The sequence below is a fragment of the Ranitomeya variabilis genome, chromosome 1 (assembly GCF_051348905.1).
Source record: "Ranitomeya variabilis isolate aRanVar5 chromosome 1, aRanVar5.hap1, whole genome shotgun sequence".
Classification (NCBI taxonomy): Eukaryota; Metazoa; Chordata; class Amphibia; order Anura; family Dendrobatidae; genus Ranitomeya; species Ranitomeya variabilis.
Genome location: NC_135232.1, coordinates 889,628,691 through 889,650,564, shown reverse-complemented (window position 1 = coordinate 889,650,564; position 21,874 = coordinate 889,628,691). Strand labels below are relative to the sequence as shown.

General features: G+C 45.3%; 1 protein-coding gene across 1 annotated transcript in view; it reads left to right on the top strand.

The window, feature by feature from the left end:
- Positions 1–21,874, top strand: part of PAPSS1 (3'-phosphoadenosine 5'-phosphosulfate synthase 1) — a 139,524-nt gene that overhangs the window by 26,085 nt on the left and 91,565 nt on the right. Inside the window, exons 3-5 of the mRNA XM_077278463.1 lie at positions 1,386–1,621; positions 16,842–16,980; positions 18,285–18,403. Of these exons, the coding sequence (XP_077134578.1) occupies positions 1,386–1,621; positions 16,842–16,980; positions 18,285–18,403 (494 nt within the window). The remainder of the gene's footprint in view (positions 1–1,385; positions 1,622–16,841; positions 16,981–18,284; positions 18,404–21,874) is intronic.

Here is a 21,874-nt window from a genome sequence, read left to right as displayed (position 1 = left end):
TAAAATAATAATTAACACATTAATTTTTATAAGTGGCTTAAACTTGCAAAATAATTTACACATTTCTGCATCAAATTTGCAATTTTTTGACACCATAAACTTGGCAGAAAAACTTTGATAAATTCCACACTATGTGGAAAAAAGTACAAAGATGCAACACGGCTAAAACTAGTTAAGTCTTTCGAGAACAGTTTCTACCTTTCCTATAAGTTCGCACAGTCTGTTTCCAATACTTTCCTCTCTTCATTGTTTTTAATATTGCAAGAAGTCCTACTGCTCAAGTTGAAGGTCTAAAGGCTATGGGTAAGTTCACACTAGGCATTTTTTCAGCGTTTTGTTTTTTTTCTGCAGCAAAACCTGATCTCTTGGCAGGTAAGAAGCTGCAGAATAAAATCATGATTTCCTTGGTTTTTCTTGCGTGATTTTTTTTTTCTTTTTTGCTGTGTTTTAAGCGGTTTTTCTCCACTCATTCATTTCAATGGGTGAAAAACGCTGAAAAAAAGCACCAAAAATGCTGAAAGAAGTGACATGCTCCATTATGCAAAAAAACATGCAAAGCACAAAATCCTGATGAGGAAAAATCAAGCTGGGTGCATCAGATTTGTGAAATCTCATAGATTTTGCTGATACTGTAAAACGCAGCTGAAAGCTTGAATAAAAATAAATCACTGCAAAAACACCTAGTGTGAACTTAGCCTAAGAGATTGGGAGGTTGTGCTGTCAGCTGTGTCCTTGATATATATAGTTATCTGTATTACTACAGCAAGTAGGGCTAAGGGTACTGTCACACAGTGGCACTTTGATCGCTCCGACGGCACGATCCTTGACGTTGCAGCGTCGCTTGATTATCGCTCCAGCGTCGTAGACTGCGGTCACACTTTGCAATGCACGGCGCTGGAGCGATAATTTCATGACGTAGTTGCGATGTAGAAGTCATACGGGACATTGGGAATATCGTGCACACCTTTGTTACACGCTGCAATCATGCCGCCACAGCGGGACACTAGACGACGAAATAAAGTTTCAAACGATCTGCTACGACGTACGATTCTCAGCGGGGTCCCTGATCGCAGTAGCGTGTCAGACACAGCGATATCGTAACTATATCGCTGGAACGTCACGGATCGTGCCGTTGTAGCGACCAAAGTGCCACTGTGTGACAGTACCCTAAGGGGCTGCCTAGAGTTGTTGTCTTTGGATTGCATGGAACAAATGTCTATTAAAATAGTTTTTCTTGTTGTCAGTTTTACCATTGTCACCATTTTTTCCTTTGCTCCACATGCCTTTGAATTTGATATATTTCAGAAAATAGCTAATAGACCATAATGTCGCCAGCATTTTGTATTTTAATCAGCCTTTTTATTCTTCTTATATTGTGTTCCTAGGCCTTTCTGGTGCTGGAAAGACCACAGTCAGCATGGCGCTGGAGGAGTATTTGGTGTGTCATGGGATTCCTTGCTATACTTTAGATGGGGACAACATACGTCATGGACTGAGCAAAAATCTTGGTTTCACCCAAGAAGACAGAGAAGAAAACATCCGCCGCATTGCCGAGGTTGCCAAGCTGTTTGCTGATGCTGGCCTTGTGTGCATTACTAGTTTCATATCTCCATATGCAAAGGTAAATAGTTCCTAGACTTAGGACTAGGAGACCAAACCGATATAATAAACATGAAAGGAGACCTATCATGTACATGAAAATCCACTATAATAAAGTGATTATAAATAAATATTTCCAATCTGCAGCCTTAGTCCACTAACCAGCCCTCAAGTACTGCCAATTTATATACAGGGTCGTCCAAAAGTAGGTAGACAGTATGTGTAATAGGGTTATGAAGGGGGAGATTTATCAAACGTGGTGTAAACGTGAAACTGACTCAGTTGCCCTAAGCAACGAATCAGATTCCACTTTTCAGTCTTCACAGACTCTTTGGAAAATGAAAGGTGGAATCTGATTGCTTGCTAAGGGCAACTGAGTCATTTCACAGATCCAGTTTTCACAGATACTGTAAATCTCCCCCAAATCTGTTTTCTTTTCCGATAATTCAGATAACCCATAATGGAAAATAATTTAAATACAGATCAAAGAAAATGGATTTTAAGAGTATTGGAAATCTCAAAATGCTGAAACAGTTAGAGCAAATTGGGTTGAAACATTTGGTACTGAAGCCCCAAAGAGACAAACCATTTACCGCATTCGTGACAAATTCGATGCCACTGGCTCAATCCTTAATGCTCCAAAAACAGCCTGTACAGAAAATAATAAACTAGTTGCTGAAACATTTGTTCAGAGTCCAAAAAAGTCCACCAGAAGAGTCTCTTTAGAATTGGGAATTTCACGAGCTTCCATCATGCAAATCCTGAAATCTATTGGGTGGGAAAGCTTATCGTCCATGTCTAAGGCTACTTTCACACTAGCGTCGTGTGCTGCACGTCACTATGCGACATTGCGGTGCACCGACGCTAGCTGTGGAAGCGCCACACAACGGGGGCAGCGGATGCGGTTTTTCAACGCATCCGCCGCCCCATTGTGAGGTGCGGGGAGGCGGGGGCGGAGTTCCGGCCGCGCATGCGGGGGCGGAGTTCCGGCCGCGCATGCGCGGTCGGAAAAGACGGGAATGACGCACCAAAAAACGTTACAAGCAACTTTTTTTGGTGGCGACGGTCCGACGCAACAAGACGCAACCGTCGCACGACGGTTGCGACGTGTGGCAATTCATCACACTGCGTCGTTAATAAAAGTCTATGGATAAAAAACGCATCCTGCAAGCACTTTTGCAGGATGCGTTTTTTCGCCAAAACGACGCATAGCGACGTGCAGTGCACGACGCTAGTGTGAAAGTAGCCTAATTCATGGTTTATTGTAGGATGTGCCAGACAGGCGGCTGCAGTTTAGTGGGATTATGCTTAACGAAATTGAAGAAAATCCAGTCATTTTAGATAACATTATGTGGAGTGATGAAGCTTCTTTCAAATTATCTGGCCATATTAACAGACATAATTGTATTTACTGGTATAATGAGAACATGCATTTAACATTAGAGCAACAACTAAATGAGCCTGGTGTCAATGTTTGTGGTGGTATTTCAAGTTTGTGTTTTGGGACCATTTTTTTTTTGTTTTGATGGAACAGTCACAGGAGATAAATATCTCGAAATTCTAAAGAATCAAGTTGTTCCCCAGTTACAGCAACAGCCTAATTCAAATGACCTTTATTTCCAACAAGATGGGGCTCCTCCACATTATTCAAGAGTAGTCCGCGAGTATCTTGATTAAACATCTACTATATAATTGTCTAAGGGGTACTTCAGTCTGTCTGTCTGTCTGTCTGTCCGTCAGTCTGTCCTGGAAATCCTGCGTCACTGATTGGTCTCGCCAGCTGCCTGTCCTGGCTGCCGCGACCAATCAGCCACGGGCATAGTCCGATTAGTCCCTCCCTACTTCCGTCCAGTCAGGCGCCCGCTCCATACTCCCGAGTCCCCCCCCCCCCCAGTCAGTGCTCACACAGTGTTAATGCCAGCGTTAACGGACCGCGTTATGCCGCGGGTAACGCACTCCGTTAACGCTGCTATTAACCCTGTGTGTCCCCAACTTTTTACTATTGATGCTGCCTATGCAGCATCAATAGTAAAAAGATGTAATGTTAAAAATAATTAAAAAAAAAACAAAAAACCTGCTATTCTCACCTTCCGTAGTCCGCCGAGACGCGCGCGGCCTCCGCCATCTTCCGTTCCCAGAGATGCATTGCGAAATTACCCAGAAGACTTAGCGGTCTCGCGAGAGAAGCAGAACGCCGGGGGACAGACACCGGAATGTGAGTATGTACTGTTTTTTTTTTTTTTACGTTTACGCTGGTAACCAGGGTAAACATCGGGTTACTAAGCGCGGCCCTGCGCTTAGTAACCTGATGTTTACCCTGGTTACCCGGGGACTTCGGCATCGTTGGTCGCTGGAGAGCTGACTGTGTGACAGCTCCCCAGCGACCACACAACCACTTACCAACGATCACGGCCAGGTCGTATCGCTGGTCGTGATCGTTGGTAAATCGTTTAGTGTGACAGTACCCTTAGTCTTGGAATGGAAACCTCCATGCATTGTAAGAAGCTTCCGGGTTTTCACACCTGCAGCTTCCATCTCTTCCTTTGGCCAGCATAGCATGCCAGCAGGGGTATCTGATAATGGGCATGGCATATATATTGATGGCACAGATTCTATTCTTCCCATTGAGCTGGCTCTTCAGAATCAGTCTTACGCTTTGATGGTATTTGGATGTTGCTGTTTTCTTTGCGTCTTGATCATGGTTACCGTATTCCTGTGGGATGCCGAGGTACTTGTAACAGGTCTGTACATTTGCTATGTGCCCTGCTGGTAGTTCCACTTCATCAGTCTTGACTACCTTGCCTCTCTTCATTACCATTCAGCCGCACTACTCTAGTCCGAAGGACATCCCAATGTCTTTGCTGTAGATTCTTGTCAGCTTGATCAGTGAATCAATAACTCGTTCATTTTTCGCATACAGCTTGATGTCATCCATGTAGAGGAGGTAGGTAATGGTACTCCCATTCTTAATCTTGTAACCATAGCCAGACTCTGTGATTATCTGACTTGCGGGGTTCAAGCCTGTGCAGTACAACAATGGGGACATTCATCACATTGGTATATGCATCATTTGTTGCTCACGTGTGCTAGTTGTCTTGAGTTTATTTCCAGTGCTGTCCTCCATAAACCCTTTGAGTTTTTAGGAAGGTTCTTAATTTTCTGTTGACACTGTAGAGCGCCAAGCACTCAGATCCATGTGTGTGTGGCATTGAGTCATATGATTTCTTATAGTCAATCCGGGCTGTACTGAGGATGATCTGTCTTGAATGACTGCTCTATCCATAAGCAGATGGTGCCTGGAGCCTCTAGTGTTATTCCCAGTGCCGTTCTTAGCTGGATTCATATGGTTCTATAGCTTGGTGGTTATGATGCCTGATAGGAGTTTCCATGTTGTTGTAAGGCTAGTTTCACATTTGCGTCTTTGTGTGCAGCTTATCATCCGCAAACGCATGCTAACGCAGCATTTTTTATCCGCATTAGCTTACGCATGGCTGCAAAAAAAAACGCTGCGTGTGCATGCGTTTGTTTTAGTTTTTTGTTAGTGTTTTTTATGCTAATGCGTTCGATATTTCCAGGAGGGCATGTCTCAATTGGTTCCTGGACATGCGCAGTCCGAAGTACGCAAGCGCATCGAACGCATGCGTACGTAAAGACATGCGTACGCATGCGTTCCCATAGACAGTAATGCGTTATTTTAATGCACTCATCCGCATGCGCATGCCTGCGCATATTTGAAGAATTTTTGACCCTTCAAAAATGCAACATGTTGCATTCGCCGAACCCTGCTGCACACTGCGAAACAACACATGCGTACGCAAACGCAGGCGAACGCATGCAAACGCATGTACCTGCGTCTACAATGTAAAAGATATGAAAACTCGATGTATGCGTTAGAAACGCTGCGGACACAACTGCAAATGTGAAACCGGCCTAAGACAGGTTATTGGGCGGTTGGATGGAATTGTTAAATTGTGCGGATCCTTCAGCACTGTTCATCCTTTTGTTCACCAAGCTGGGTGATGGCCTGCCTCTAGCAGCTGGTTCATCTGTTTTATTAATTTCTTAAGCCAGTAGGTGTGGATCATATGGGTCTTCTTTTGTAATGGTTAGATAAAGAACGTGTGCACAGCTAATAATTAATGGTGCCCAGGTAGGTTCCAAAACCATATGTAATATTTGTAAGAAAAACCTGGCACTCAACTTGCATAGAAATGTCTTTTAATGGTTCCAAGCGGAGGATATAGTGACAGCAGATAACAAAACGTTTCGGTCATACAAATCTGACCTTCATCAGTTGCACAGAATGATGACTGGTGACGTGGGTATTGTCTCTAACAATAGCCCTGTGATTATGGATTGCCCTGGGTTGAATGGCCCTGTTCAATATGAATAAATATGAGCGCAGCCCTGATGTGGCGCTGCTGTCGCGGAGTCCACCGCTTGACAGTCAAGCGGTGGACTCCGCGACAGCAGCGCCACATCAGGGCTGCGCTCATATTTATTCATATTGAACAGGGCCATTCAACCCAGGGCAATCCATAATCACAGGGCTATTGTTAGAGACAATACCCACGTCACCAGTCATCATTCTGTGCAACTGATGAAGGTCAGATTTGTATGACCGAAACGTTTTGTTATCTGCTGTCACTATATCCTCCGCTTGGAACCATTAAAAGACATTTCTATGCAAGTTGAGTGCCAGGTTTTTCTTACAAATATTCTTTTGTAATGGTGACTGGTTCTTGTTCTAGAAGCTTACTTTCTTTCATTCTCAGGTCTTTCAGTCACCTTGTGCTCGTGTTGTACATTTTTTCATTCTCCCGTATGTTCCTTCAGTATTGTTCAGTATCTGGTATTGAAGGAGTTGCTGCCTCTATGCTATTGCTTTGCAGTTGGAAGTACACCTTGGATGTTTCTTTGAAGAACCGGGCATTTATTTTCTTGGCCTCAATTTCTCTAGTGTATCTTCTTAATCTTGAGCCCACATCAAAGCTGAGCTCACATCAAAGCTGGGACATGTCAGCTGTTTTGTACAGCTGACATGTGCCCGCCATAGCAGCAGGTGGAATCACGTCACGTGAACGGGGGTCATCGGTGCATTGGAATAACAACCAAAGGTCTCCTGAAGACGTCTATGGTTGTTGATGCCAGATTGCTGTGAGCGCCACCCTGTGGTCGGCGTTATAGCAATGTAGTAATTCAGCTACATAGGAGCAATCTGAGCATCGCTCCTATATAGCAGAGCCGATCAGGCTATGCCAGCTTCTAGCCTCCCATGGAGGCTATTGAAGCATGGCAAAAGAAAGTAAAAATAAAAGTTTAAATCACCCCCCCCCCCCCTTCACCCCATTCAAAATAAAACAAACAAAAAAATCAAACACACATATTTGGTATCGCCCAATCTATCAATAAAAAAAGGAATTAACCTGATTGCTAAACGGCGTAGCGAGAAAAAAATTAAAAACTCCAGAATTACTTTTTTTTTGTTGCCGCGACATTGTATTAAAATGAAATAACGAGCGATCAAAAGAACGTATTTGCACCAAAATGGTATCATTAAAAACATCAGCTCGGCATGCAAAAAATAAGCCCTCACCCAACCAGAGATCCAAAAATATGGAGATGCTACGGGTCTTGCAAAATTGCACAATTTATTTTTTTATTTTTTTTAGCAAAATTTGGACTTTTTTTTTTTCACCACTTACATAAAAAATAACCTAGACATGTTTGGTGTCTATGAACTCGTAATATAAACATAAGGGTGAATGACCTCGGGGAGATCAAAACATCCAACACCGCGGAGACACAGTCACGTGTTTCTCAACGCAGTGATCCAGAACACTGCCCCATCCCTAAAGGGAAATATGCAAATGCATGTAGAAAAGCCACGGAGACACCATCACGTGTTTCTCAACGCAAGCAATGAATAGCCAGGTCTTTTACCGGGAAGGAACAACCACGGGAAGCTGCCCTTGGCTATTCATTGTTTGCGTTGAGAAACACGTGATGGTGTCTCCGCGGCTTTTCTACATGCATTTGCATATTTCCCATAAGGGATGGGGTCAGTGTTCTGGATCACTGCGTTGAGAAACACGTGATGGTGTCTCCGCGGTGTTGGATGTTTTGATCTCCCCGAGGTCATTCATCCTTATGTTTATAGCCTTTTCACTAGGCACTGCTCCTAGTAGCCAGTTTCCTACCCCACACTGATGAGGGGCAAATACCCCGAAACAGCGGTCTGTGGATGGATACCATGTTTTGGCATAGGTGGTTTTCCTTTATTGAATGCTGCCCTTCCCGTGGTTGTTCCTTCCCGGTGAAAGACCTGACTATTCATTGCTTGCGTTGAGAAACACGTGATGGTGTCTCCGCGGCTTTTCTACATGCATATGAACTCGTAATGACCTGGAGAATCATATTATCTGGTCAGTTTTAGCATTTAGTAAACCTAGCAAAAAAAGCCAAACAAAAAACAAGTGTGGGATTGCACTTTTTTGCAATTTCGCCACACTTGGAATTTTTTTCCTGTTTTCTAGTACATGACATGGTAAAACCAATGGTGTGTTTCAAAAGGACAACTTGTCCTGCAAAAAATAAGCCCTCACATGGACATATTGATGGAAAAATAAAAAAGTTATGGCTCTGGGAAGGGGAACGAAAAACGAAAACACAAAAACGAAAAAGGGCTGTGGCGCGAAGGGGTTAACCCCTTCATGACCCAGCCTATTTTGACCTTAATGACCTGGTCATTTTTTTGCAATTCTGACCAGTGTCCCTTTATGAGGTAATAACTCAGGAACGCTTCAACGGATCCTAGCGGTTCTGAGATTGGCTGTTTCACTTTCAACAGCCAATCGGAGCGATCGTAGCCACGGGGGGGGGGGTGAAGCCACCCCCCCTGGGCTGAAGTACCACTCCCCCTGTCCCTGTAGGTCGGGTGAAATTGGAGTTAACCCTTTCACCCGGCCTGCAGGGATGCGATCATTCTGTGACACAGCATATGCGTCACAGGTCGGATTGGCACCGACTTTCATGACGCATACGCTGTGTCACAGGTCGGGAAGGGGTTAATATAATTCTGTGAGGGGTTCCCACTGTTTAGGCACATCAGCTTGCAACATGGTGTCCACTATCGATTCCAGACAGTTTTGCGCTCCTTACCATCCGAGCCCTCAGGCAAATTGTACAGTCTTTTTTTTTGTTCCTATTATCCTTGTGGAAATGCAAAATTTGGGACTAAAGCAACATTTTTGTGGCAAAACATGACATTTTCATTTTTTCCTTCCTACATTGCTTTAATATCTGTGATGCATCTGAAGGGATAATACACTTCTTGAATGTTCTTTTGAGCACTTTAAGGAGTGCAGTTTTTAAAATGGTGTCAATTTTGGGTATTTTCTGTCACATATGCCTCAAAGTCACTTCAGATGAGGTGTGATTTTTCACAAACGCAAAAAATATCAGCTTAAATTTTACCACTAACATGAAGTACAATATGTCACGAGAAAACCTTCTCAGAATCCATTTCTAGAGTTATTACCGCATAACGTGACTGAACAGAATTGAAAAATTTCACCTGGTCAGAAAGGTAAAAACAGGCTGGGGGAATAGAGGGTTAAAAGGACTGTCAGCACAATGCCTGTTAAAACATAATTCTCTGAGCACCATGGCGCAGCCAATCATTTTAAATGCACCTTTCCACCTTATTTCCATGTTTTCCCACCCCCCTACTCTTCTTTGATTGACAGCTCTGGTTTTTCCAGAGGAGAGAGGGTGGAGATAGACGGAAGACAAGTAGGTGGGAAGGTGTATATAAACGATTGGCCCCGCCGTGAAGCACTGGGTGCCTGTACTTGATTTGAACAGCCATTCTGTGCTGACAGAGTCCCTTTAAGGGAAACTGAGCAGATACTAGATTGATGTTAATCAATTACTGGAAAAAGGCTTGTCAATTCTGTAAAAATATATTTTTAAGCAGTACTGACTTGTGAACACAGATGATCCTTACAATTTAATTATTTCTCATCTTTGGGTTTAATAAGTGCTCACTTTTATCAGGATAAATTGCATTAAAGCAGACTTGAGCAAACTGCGGGCCACATCCTGCCCTCTGGCTGTTCAAGTCCGGCCTGTGGACCGAGATAGCCTACTGGCTGAACACTGTGTCCCACGGGCCGCACCACACCCTCCCCCGCCCGCAGTCCATTCGCCGCCTATTGTCACTGCTATCTGCATTCTGAGGATGCAGACAGTGGTGAATACATTGGTGAAGGACTGAGCCACTAGCTCCATTTTCCACCAATCCGTGTGGAGACAGCAGACGCGATAACGTCGTTTCATCGTGCAGCTGGTTAGTTTCATTAGACATGAGCAAATCATAGGGGGAACGAGAGTGAGGCGATTATGTGTTATTTTTTTTTCCATGTATGTATATGGGAGGCTTTGTGGGGCCCACACTGTATTTATGGAGCCTATGTGGGGAGTTCATACTCTGTATAGGAGGCTAGGTGGGGGGCTCATACTGTTTATAGTGCGCATCAGGGCTGTGGAGTCGGAGTTAGTTTTGGTTGGAGTCGGAGTCTGAGTCGGTAGAAATGTACCAGTATAAAAAAAGATAGTCAGGCCGCACCCTAAAATAACAACGTCTCTATGGACAATAGGGTGCCCGTCCACACCAGGGGATCCATCCCAGTATATAAATCCAAATAAGGTAAAAAATGGACAGCACCACAGCAATTGTGACAGAACAGCTTACATGTTTATTCTGCCATCTGCAACGTTTCTGTCCTAAGACCTTAATCAATGCTTGATTAAGGTAGAAATGTACCGACTCCGACTCCAGCTTTAAAAAAAATGTATTAATATTTCATAATTGAACTTTCATATGAATTTTATAAATGTTACTCAAATATATATGTTCTATCAAACTATGAACAGTGATAAGCAGTTCTGCTGGAGATAGACATTTCTTACTTCTTGTGTGTCACTGTTCTCCACTGCCCTTATCTAATCTTATACTTGGTTAACCTCATGCTGCCCCAACCCCCCTACTTACAATGTATGAAACTGAAAGTGAAAATGTGTTGCAAATTCTTAGTAGTAAAGCTCCTCCTCTAGACTAGATGTTTACTAGGTGTGTTTCTTCCAAGCATCTCACAGCTGCTACTCAGAAGAGGAAGACTGTAAGGGTACTGTCACACAGTGGCACTTTGGTCGCTACAACGGCACGATCCGTGACGTTCCAGCGATATAGTTACGATATCGCTGTGTCTGACACGCTACTGCGATCAGGGACCCCGCTGAGAATCGTACGTCGTAGCAGATCGTTTGAAACTTTATTTTGTCGTCAAGTGTCCCGCTGTGGCGGCTTGATCGCATCGTGTAACAAAGGTGTGCACGATATTCCCAATGTCCTGTATGACTTCTACATCGCAACTACGTCATGAAATTATCGCTCCAGCGCCGTGCATTGCAAAGTGTGACCGCAGTCTACGACGCTGGAGCGATAATCAAGCGACGCTGCAACGTCACGGATCGTTCCGTCGGAGCGATCAAAGTGCCACTGTGTGATAGTACCCTAACTGTAACTTTCAACAAACTTTGCATCAGTTAACTGTGAGTACATGAGGAATAACAGTATTACTGACCACTATATCAGTTGTACGACCTGGCAATAATTTTGTACAATTGTTTTTAGGAAAAACAACTGTCATTTGGATTGTGAATGCAGAATTAAAAACCTGAGCATGTCAAAGAAGCGTCACATTAAATCAGCTGTATTTGAACATTTCACCATCACTCAAGATAGAAAACATTATGTCTGTCAGTGTATGACAAATGATCCAGACGAAAACAAATGCTGTGAAGTCAAGATCAGTGCATATTCAGGCAAAGATAAAAATACTCCTACCAGAGCTTCTAATCTAAAAGACATTTACAGCGCTTTCATCCAGAAGTACTGAAAGCAGTGGATGAGAGAGACTGCATCCAAACCAATGAACCAGTGCCCAGCTCTTCCAGCCAAACAAAGGAGAAGAGAACTTTGCAGCCATCAGTTGCAAGATATTTTGTCAGTGACAAAGTTACTGTGACAATGACAGTAGATACATTTAAAAAACAGATCATAGAGCTTGTTGTAAAGGATAGTGTGCCTATTTCATTATTTTCACGACCAGCTTTTATGTGTCTGAATGGGGAAATCGCCCGCAAGCTTGGTGTTTCTCTGGAGAGAGAGAATTAGAAAATTAGTAATCGAAGAAGCTTTTAAACAAAAGGAAGAACTTAAAAAAACTCTCAAGGGACGCTTTCTGTTTCTTAAAATGGATGCCTGCACACGTCAGAGTGAACTATTTTGCCATCAATGTCCGATTTGTTTGTGACAAAAATGAAATAGTTACCAAGACATTGGCAGTAAAAGACACCAAAGCTCATCACACCAGTGAGTTTCTCCAGGTCTTGGTGGAAAAGGTTCTGCAAGACTACGGACTTAAAAAAGAGCAAGTTCTTTCTGTCGTAACTGACAATGCTTCAAATATAAGTACTATTAAGCTAATGAAAGAGAGTAATGATGGTGACCAGCAGCTAGAAGAACATTCTGGGCCCACAGACACAGAAATGTTTGAAATAGCGGAACACAGTATTGTAACTGAGGAGCAAACTGAAGTTGCTTCAGATGAAAAGCAACATGATAGTTTAGATGATCTTGTTGAAACTGTGTCAATACGTTCTTTCATTCATCACATGCGCTGTGTTGTGCATACGCTACAGCTGGCTATAAGAGACAGTCTGCAAGAAGGACATGCTGCTGCACTGATTGGCAAGGTGAGAAAATTGGCTACTGTTGCCAGAACCCCTAAAGTTGACTCAATTTTGAAGAGCCACACGATGGGGCAGTGCTTACTTAATGTTTCAGCGCTTGGTTGAACTGAAAACCTTTCTTGTAGACATGGCTAACCCTCAACTGACGCTAAATGAAAGTCAGTGGAATCAGGTGACTGAGCTGGAAAAATTGCTAGAGCACCCATTTACAGTGACTAAAAAATTACAAGCAGAGGACTTAACTCCAGGTATTTTCTTAAAGGAGTGGAAGAACCTGTTGTTTCGCCTGTCCCAAAGAGGAGGGTTAATTGCAAGTGGCATTGCTACATCAATGAAACGGAGAGAGGAGCTACTATTACAAAATAACATTCTTTTGGCAGCAGTTTATGTAGACCCAATACATCGGATTCTTCTAGATGATCAACAGCTGAAGGAAAAGAAGCTCTGTTTGAAATAGCAGTAAGGATGAAAGGGTTGCAGAACAGTCAGGAGGAACAAGAAGAATTTGGTCGTCCTGCCACATCTTCACCCTCATCAACTGATGAAGAATTTAATTTTGAAAAATATTTGGATCACAAGGACAGTGCAAAGCGTTCCCGCATAGAAGAAGAGTCATCCCCATCAAAGAACACAGCCAGTACATTTCAGCAGAATTTTTCATGTGCAATAAAAGAAATTGAGAAATTTGACCGTTCATCAAAAATAACAGTGCAACAAGCGATTCCTCTGTATCCTGACATTGTCAGAGATGTTGCCCGAGTGGTTGCTGCTTTGCCACCAACCCAAGTTAGTGTAGAGAGGTTGTTCTCTGCTCTCAAAATAATTAGATCAGATTTGAGGGCATCCATGAAGGAGGATCTGACAGAGGCAATACTTTTTCTGAGGACAAATTTATAGATTTCTTCTTATTAACTGCATAACCGTGTTTATTGCATATTTACTTACAAGAGTTTAGAAAAGTTTATAAAAGTTATTTGCTATATTCTAATTGTATTCTAATAAATATAGTTTTTGCTCTAAGTGGTCTGATTACTTATATCATGGTGAGAAACTGAATAAGCACGATGTTAATATTTTATAACAGTAAATTTATTGTTACGAATTGGCCATTTATGAAGGAGTCGGAGTCGGAACCTGATAAAATCCAGGAGTCGGAGTCGCAACTGTGGCTTACCAACTCCACAGCCCTAGTGAGCATATGTGGGGGTACGTGCTTTATATAAGAGACTATGTGGTGCACATTATGTATATCAGAGGCTATATGGGGGCTCATACTGAATGTAAGAGGCAGTGTGGGTCCTCATACTTTATATAGGAGGCTATATGGAGTCTTATACAGAATGTAAGAGGCAATGTGGTCCTCATACTTTATACAGGAGGCTATGTGGTGGCTTATAATGTATACTAGATGGCAGCCCGATTCTAAAGAATCGGGAGTCTAGAATCCATATATACTTTATTTATTCAAATGTAAGAATAATTTGGTGGGCGGGGCCCCTCGGCCTCCGATGTGGTGGGCGGGGCCCCTCGGCCTCCGATGTGGTGGGCGGGGCCCCTCGGCCTCCGCTTTGGTGGGCGGGGCCGGGCCCCTCGGCCTCCGCTTTGGTGGGCGGGGCCGGGCCCCTCGGCCTCCGCTTTGGTGGGCGGGGCCGCTCGGCCTTCGATTTGGTGGGCGGGGCTCCTCGGCCTCCGATTTGGTTGGCGGGGCCCCTCGGCCTCCGATTTGGTTGGCGGGGCCCCTCGGCCTCCGATTTGGTGGGCGGGGACCCTCGGCCTCCGATTTGGTGGGTGGGGCCACTTGGCCTCTGATGTGGGCGGGGCCCCTCGGCCTCCGCTTTGGTGGGCGGGGCCGGGCCCCTCGGCCTCCGCTTTGGTGGGCGGGGCCGCTCGGCCTTCGATTTGGTGGGCGGGGCTCCTCGGCCTCCGATTTGGTTGGCGGGGCCCCTCGGCCTCCGATTTGGTTGGCGGGGCCCCTCGGCCTCCGATTTGGTTGGCGGGGCCTCTCGGCCTCCGATTTGGTGGGCGGGGACCCTCGGCCTCCGATTTGGTGGGCGGGGACCCTCGGCCTCCGATTTGGTGGGCGGGGACCCTCGGCCTCCGATGTGGTGGGCGGGGACCCTCGGCCTCCGATGTGGTGGGCGGGGACCCTCGGCCTCTGATGTGGTGGGCGGGGCCGGGCCCCTCGGCCTCCGCTTTGGTGGGTGGGGCCGCTCGGCCTTCGATTTGTTGGGCGGGGCTCCTCGGCCTCCGATTTGGTTGGCGGGGCCCCTCGGCCTCCGATTTGGTTGGCGGGGCCCCTTATCCTCCGATTTGGTGGGCGGGGACTCTCGGCCTCCGATTTGGTGGGCGGGGACCCTCGGCCTCCGATTTGGTGGGCGGGGCCCCTCGGCCTCCGATTTGGTTGGCGGGGCCCCTCGGCCTCCGATTTGGTGGGCGGGGCCCCTCGGCCTCCGATTTGGTGGGCGGGGCCGCTCGGCCTCCGATTTGGTTGGTGGGGCCCCTCGGCCTCAGATTTGGTTGGCGGGGCCCCTCGGCCTCAGATTTGGTTGGCGGGGCCCCTCGGCCTCCGATTTGGTTGGTGGGGCCCCTCGGCCTCCGATTTGGTGGGCGGGGACCCTCGGCCTCCGATTTGGTGGGCGGGGACCCTCGGCCTCCGATTTGGTGGGCGGGGACCCTCGGCCTCCGATTTGGTGGGCGGGGACCCTCGGCCTCCGATTTGGTGGGCGGGGACCCTCGGCCTCCGATTTGGTGGGCGGGGACCCTCGGCCTCCGATGTGGTGGGCGGGGCCCCTCGGCCTCCGCTTTGGTGGGCGGGGCCGGGCCCCTCGGCCTCCGCTTTGGTGGGCGGGGCCGCTCGGCCTTCGATTTGGTGGGCGGGGCTCCGCGGCCTCCGATTTGGTTGGCGGGGCCCCTCGGCCTCCGATTTGGTTGGCGGGGCCCCTCGGCCTCCGATTTGGTGTGTGCTCTGCCTGGGGCCACTGTGCTCTGCCTGGGGCCCCATATGCTGCCTGGGGCCCCTGTGCTCTGCCTGGGGCCCCATATGCTGCCTGGGGCCCCTGTGTTCTGCCTGGGGCCCCATGTTCTGCCTGGGGCCCCATGTTCTGCCTGGGGCCCCTGTGCTCTGCCTGGGGCCCCTGTGCTCTGCCTGGGGCCCCATGTTCTGCCTGGGGCCCCTGTGCTCTGCCTGGGGCCACTGTGCTCTGCCTGGGGCCCCATGTTCTGCCTGGGGCCACTGTGCTCTGCCTGGGGCCCCATAAGCTGCCTGGGGCCCCTGTGCTCTGCCTGGGACCACTGTGCTCTGCCTGGGGCCCCATATGCTGCCTGGGGCCCCATATGCTGCCTGGGGCCACTGTGCTCTGCCTGGGGCCCCATATGCTGCCTGGGGCCCCTGTGTTCTGCCTGGGGCCCCATATGCTGCCTGGGGCCCCATATGCTGCCTGGGGCCCCTGTGCTCTGCCTGGGGCTTCTGTGCTCTGCCTGGGGCCCCATGTTCTGCCTGGGGCCCCTGTGCTCTGCCTGGGGCCCCTGTGCTCTGCCTGGGGCCCCATATGCTGCCTGGGGCCCCTGTGCTCTGCCTGGGGCCCCATATGCTGCCTGGGGCCCCTGTGCTCTGCCTGGGGCCCCTGTGCTCTGCCTGGGGCCCCATATGCTGCCTGGGGCCCCATATGCTGCCTGGGGCCCCTGTGCTCTGCCTGGGGCCCCTGTGCTCTGCCTGGGGCCACTGTGCTCTGCCTGGGGCCCCATATGCTGCCTGGGGCCCCTGTGCTCTGTCTGGGGCCCCATATGCTGCCTGGGGCCCCTGTGCTCTGCCTGGGACCACTGTGCTCTGCCTGGGGCCCCATATGCTGCCTGGGGCCCCTGTGCTCTGCCTGGGCCCCATATGCTGCCTGGGGCCCCTGTGCTCTGCCTGGGTGTAGGACACTGGTGACGTCACTTATCTCCGGACATTAGCTCCGGACATTAACTCCGGACATTAGCTCCGGACATTATCTCCGGACATTAGCTCCGGACAAAGCCACGGAAGTTGGCACAAATTGCAGGAAGTAGTATTCTAGGCAATTATATATTAGATAGGGGCTGTGTGGGCTCTTAAGGTATATCGGGGGTTGTACTTAATGCTGCTCAATATTATGTGATACAATTAATATTAATGTAAGTAATTATAATTAATATGTTCATATTCATCAGATTTAATTTCAGCCTATTGGTTCGGCACTCTACAACAGTCCCGGTCTTTTATGCGACCTCTTGGGAAAATTAATTGCCCACCCCTGCATTAAAGGCATTACATTTTTTTCCTATGTTTGAAGTCTTTAACGAAGCAAAGATTTCATTATTTCTTTCTGTAACTTTGAAGGTCTGCCTGGTATTTATAAAGACCTCAATAGCTTATTAACTCTCTTCCTTGTTTTTGCTTTATTCAGGATCGAAACAATGCCCGGCAAATTCACGAGGCCGCTAGCCTGCCATTTTATGAAGTGTTTGTGGATGCCCCTCTGTATGTTTGTGAACAGCGAGATGTCAAAGGCCTATATAAAATGGCAAGAGCAGGGGAAATCAAAGGTAAAGCTTCATCTGGAAATCTTATAACTCCAGATTTCTTTGCAAGGATGTGATAGCATTACTGCCTCCTTTAGGTGCTTTAGAAACGCGCTGTGATTTATTAAGTGAAACTTATTTTTTTTTAACAAAATACTTCTTGTATAAACCAAGATGAAATATCTATTAACCCAAACATTGTTACAAATTTCTGTTTAACATTTCTTGTCCATTTGATGGATGTGTTACTTTGGTTAACCCCTATGTAACGTAGGACATAGTGGTATGTCCATTCTTCCTAGGTCTTCCACCAAATGGACATACCGGTAGCTGAGCTCGGCACAATTGCTGCAAGAGCTCGGCTGAACCTTAACCGGCAGCTGAGCCTTTGCAGTAACAGCCAGGGCCGATGCCAGTGTTGTCACTGTAAGTTTAATTTTATAACTAACATGATCATTTGTCAACTCAGTCTTTAAAAGGTTGTGAAAGAGCTGAGGGGGAGGTTCTCCTTCGGTACCACATTGACTCCTCCACTATGTCATGATCGTGATGTGCGATCTGGGTTGGCCTCCCATAAGCAGGGTCTAACAGGCGTTGACAGTGTAAAACTGATAGGTCTAATAGTCTGCAGTATATATGTAATACATAGTAATAGAAGTGAAATCATACAATAAAATTTTCAAGTCCCATAAAGAGACCAAGTACAAAAATAAAATTGATAAAAGTATAAAAACAAGAAAAATAACAGAACAATATTATGCATATAAAGTCTCCTTTTTTTTTTCCAAATAAAAAAATTACATCTTTTGTATTGTCGCTCCTGATACAAACTAATTTTACTGTTGTCACACTATTTAAAGTGAAAAAAAACCCAATAAAGTGCGGTTTTCTCATCATACTGCTGGATAAAAAGTGGAGTAAAACATGATCAAAAAGTTAGTGGGCAAAAGTAGCAAGACATAAAAAATAGCTCTACTGTATGTACAAACGGGAGGTCAATTTAGCTTGTATGACTCATAAATCACTGCGAAGTCCCTGGAAAGAGGGAGGAGCAGAGCAGCTAGGTCAGGAGTTGAAGCGGGGAATGATTTCTGCAGGGACAACAGACTTCCTGTTTCTACATAGAGCAGAGAGAAGAATTAGCTGGGTAGAAAGGCAAAATAAGGCAATTGTAAGTAAGTAAACAGTGCTATGTAATCTGATGACTGCAATATAGTAAGAGGATAGAAATTTTGGTGGGAGTGCTTCTTTATCATTAGAAGATGTAGACTCATTTGTCATATTCAGGAAAATATGCTTCATTTGTTTTTCTCTACATTCAATTTTAGGTTTTACAGGTATTGATGCTGAATATGAGAAGCCGGAAGCACCAGAGTTGGTATTAAAAACTGATTCATGTGACGTAAATGACTGCATTCAACAAGTTGTCGAGCTGCTGCAAGAAATGGTACATTTACGTGACTTGGAAATTAACATTCTGCAGGACCTTCGCATGAGTTGGAACGTTGCGTTTTGTATGGAGCATCTGAATAAATCACTTTTTTTTTTTTTTTTTTTAGTGGGTGGTGAGCTCACTGGTTGTGCATTGTACACTTACGGCGCTGTGACGTCCCGCTGCAGTGCTGGGACGTCACTGCTGCAACCTTTAACCCCTAACTGACACTTGCAGTACTGTAAAGGGCTCTGCATATTTCCTGGCAGATGATGGTTGTATTGTGCAGCCATCATCTGCCCCTAACATCAGTGTTGTTACTGGTTTAAAGAGAACCTGTCACCTTGAAGATGCAGTCCAATCTGTAGGCACCATGTTATAGAGCAGATTGATATATAGGTTTGTGAGAAAAGAGCAGTATAGCTTTTGTCATTTAAATAAGAAATCACATTGTCATATATAGTTACATAGTTAGTAAGGCCGAAAAAAGACATTTGTCCATCCAGTTCAGCCTATATTCCATCATAATAAATCCCCAGATCTACGTCCTTCTACAGAACCTAATAATTGTATGATACAATATTGTTCTGCTCCAGGAAGACATCCAGGCCTCTCTTGAACCCCTCAACTGAGTTCGCCATCACCACCTCCTCAGGCAAGCAATTCCAGATTCTCACTGCCCTAACAGTAAAGAATCCTCTTCTATTTTGGTGGAAAAACCTTCTCTCCTCCAGACGCAGAGAATGCCCCCTTGTGCCCGTCACCTTCCTTGGTATAAACAGATCCTCAGCGAGATATTTGTTTTGTCCCCTTATATACTTATACATGGTTATTAGATCGCCCCTCAGTCGTCTTTTTTTCTAGACTAAATAATCCTAATTTCGCTAATCTATCTGGGTATTGTAGTTCCCCCTTCCCCTTTATTAATTTTGTTGCCCTCCTTTGTACTCTCTCTAGTTCCATTATATCCTTCTTGAGCACCGGTGCCCAAAACTGGACACAGTACTCCATGTGCGGTCTAACTAGGGATTTGTACAGAGGCAGTATAATGCTCTCATCATGTGTATCCAGACCTCTTTTAATGCACCCCATGATCCTGTTTGCCTTGGCAGCTGCTGCCTGGCACTGGCTGCTCCAGGTAAGTTTATCATTAACTAGGATCCCCAAGTCCTTCTCCCTGTCAGATTTACCCAGTGGTTTCCCATTCAGTGTGTAATGGTGACATTGATTCCTTCTTCCCATGTGTATAACCTTACATTTATCATTGTTAAACCTCATCTGCCACCTTTCAGCCCAAGTTTCCAACTTATCCAGATCCATCTGTAGCAGAATACTATCTTCTCTTGTATTAACTGCTTTACATAGTTTTGTATCATCTGCAAATATCAATATTTTACTGTGTAAACCTTCTACCAGATCATTAATGAATATGTTGAAGATAACAGGTCCCAATACCGACCCCTGCGGTACCCCACTGGTCACAGCGACCCAGTTAGAGACTATACTATTTATAACCACCCTCTGCTTTCTATCACTAAGCCAGTTACTAACCCATTTACACACATTTTCCCCCAGACCAAGCATTCTCATTTTGTGTACCAACCTCTTGTGCGGCACGGTATCAAATGCTTTGGAAAAATCGAGATATACCACGTCCAATGACTCACCGTGGTCCAGCCTATAGCTTACCTCTTCATAAAAACTGATTAGATTGGTTTGACAGGAGCGATTTCTCATAAACCCATGCTGATATGGAGTTAAACAGTTATTCTCATTGAGATAATCCAGAATAACATCCTTCAGAAACCCTTCAAATATTTTACCAACAGTAGAGGTTAGACTTACTGACCTATAATTTCCAGGTTCACTTTTAGAGCCCTTTTTGAATATTGGCACCGCATTTGCTATGCGCCAGTCCTGCGGAACAGACCCCGTCGCTATAGAGTCCCTAAAAATAAGAAATAATGGTTTATCTATTACATTACTTAGTTCTCTTAGTACTCGTGGGTGTATGCCATCCGGACCCGGAGATTTATCTATTTTAATCTTATTTAGCCGGTTTCGCACCTCTTCTTGGGTTAGATTGGCGACCCTTAATATAGGGTTTTCATTGTTTCTTGGGATTTCACCTAGCATTTCATTTTCCACCGTGAATACCGTGGAGAAGAAGGTGTTTAATATGTTAGCTTTTTCCTCGTCATCTACAACCATTCTTTCCTCACTATTTTTTAAGGGGCCTACATTTTCAGTTTTTATTCTTTTACTATTGATATAGTTGAAGAACAGTTTGGGATTAGTTTTACTCTCCTTAGCAATGTGCTTCTCTGTTTCCTTTTTGGCAGCTTTAGTTAGTTTTTTAGATAAAGTATTTGTCTCCCTATAGTTTTTTAGAGCTTCAATGGTGCCATCCTGCTTTAGTAGTGCAAATGCTTTCTTTTTACTGTTAATTGCCTGTCTCACTTCTTTGTTTAGCCACATTGGGTTTTTCCTATTTCTAGTCCTTTTATTCCCACAAGGTATAAACCGCTTACAGTGCCTATTTAGGATGTTCTTAAACATTTTCCATTTATTATCTGTATTCTTATTTCTGAGGATATTGTCCCAGTCTACCAGATTAAGGGCATCTCTAAGCTGGTCAAACTTTGCCTTCCTAAAGTTCAGTGTTTTTGTGACTCCCTGACAAGTCCCCCTAGTGAAAGACAGGTGAAACTGTACAATATTGTGGTCGCTATTTCCTAGATGCCCGACCACCTGCAGATTTGTTATTCTGTCAGGTCTATTAGATAGTATTAGGTCTAAAAGTGCTGCTCCTCTGGTTGGATTCTGCACCAATTGTGAAAGATAATTTTTCTTGGTTATTAGCAGAAACCTGTTGCCTTTATGGGTTTCACAGGTTTCTGTTTCCCAGTTAATATCCGGGTAGTTAAAGTCCCCCATAACCAGGACCTCATTATGGGTTGCAGCTTCATCTATCTGCTTTAGAAGTAGACTTTCCATGATTTCTGTTATATTTGGGGGTTTGTAACAGACCCCAATGAGAATTTTGTTACCATTTTTCCCTCCATGAATTTCGACCCATATGGACTCGACATCCTCATTCCCTTCGCTAATATCCTCCCTTAAAGTGGACTTTAGACAAGACTTTACATAGAGACAAACCCCTCCTCCTCTCCGATTTTTACGATCCTTTCTAAACAGACTGTAACCCTGTAAGTTAACTGCCCAGTCATAGCTTTCATCTAACCATGTCTCGGTTATTCCCACTATGTCAAAGTTACCTGTAGATATTTCTGCTTCTAGTTCTTCCATCTTGTTTGTCAGGCTTCTGGCGTTTGCGAGCATGCAGTTTAGAGGATTTTGTTTTGTTCCAATCTCCTCACTGTGGATTGTTTTAGAAATGTTCTTACCTCCCTTCTGAGTATGTTTTCCTGGGTCTTCTTTGTTCGAGTCTAATGTTTTTCTTCCCGTCCCCTCTACTTCTAGTTT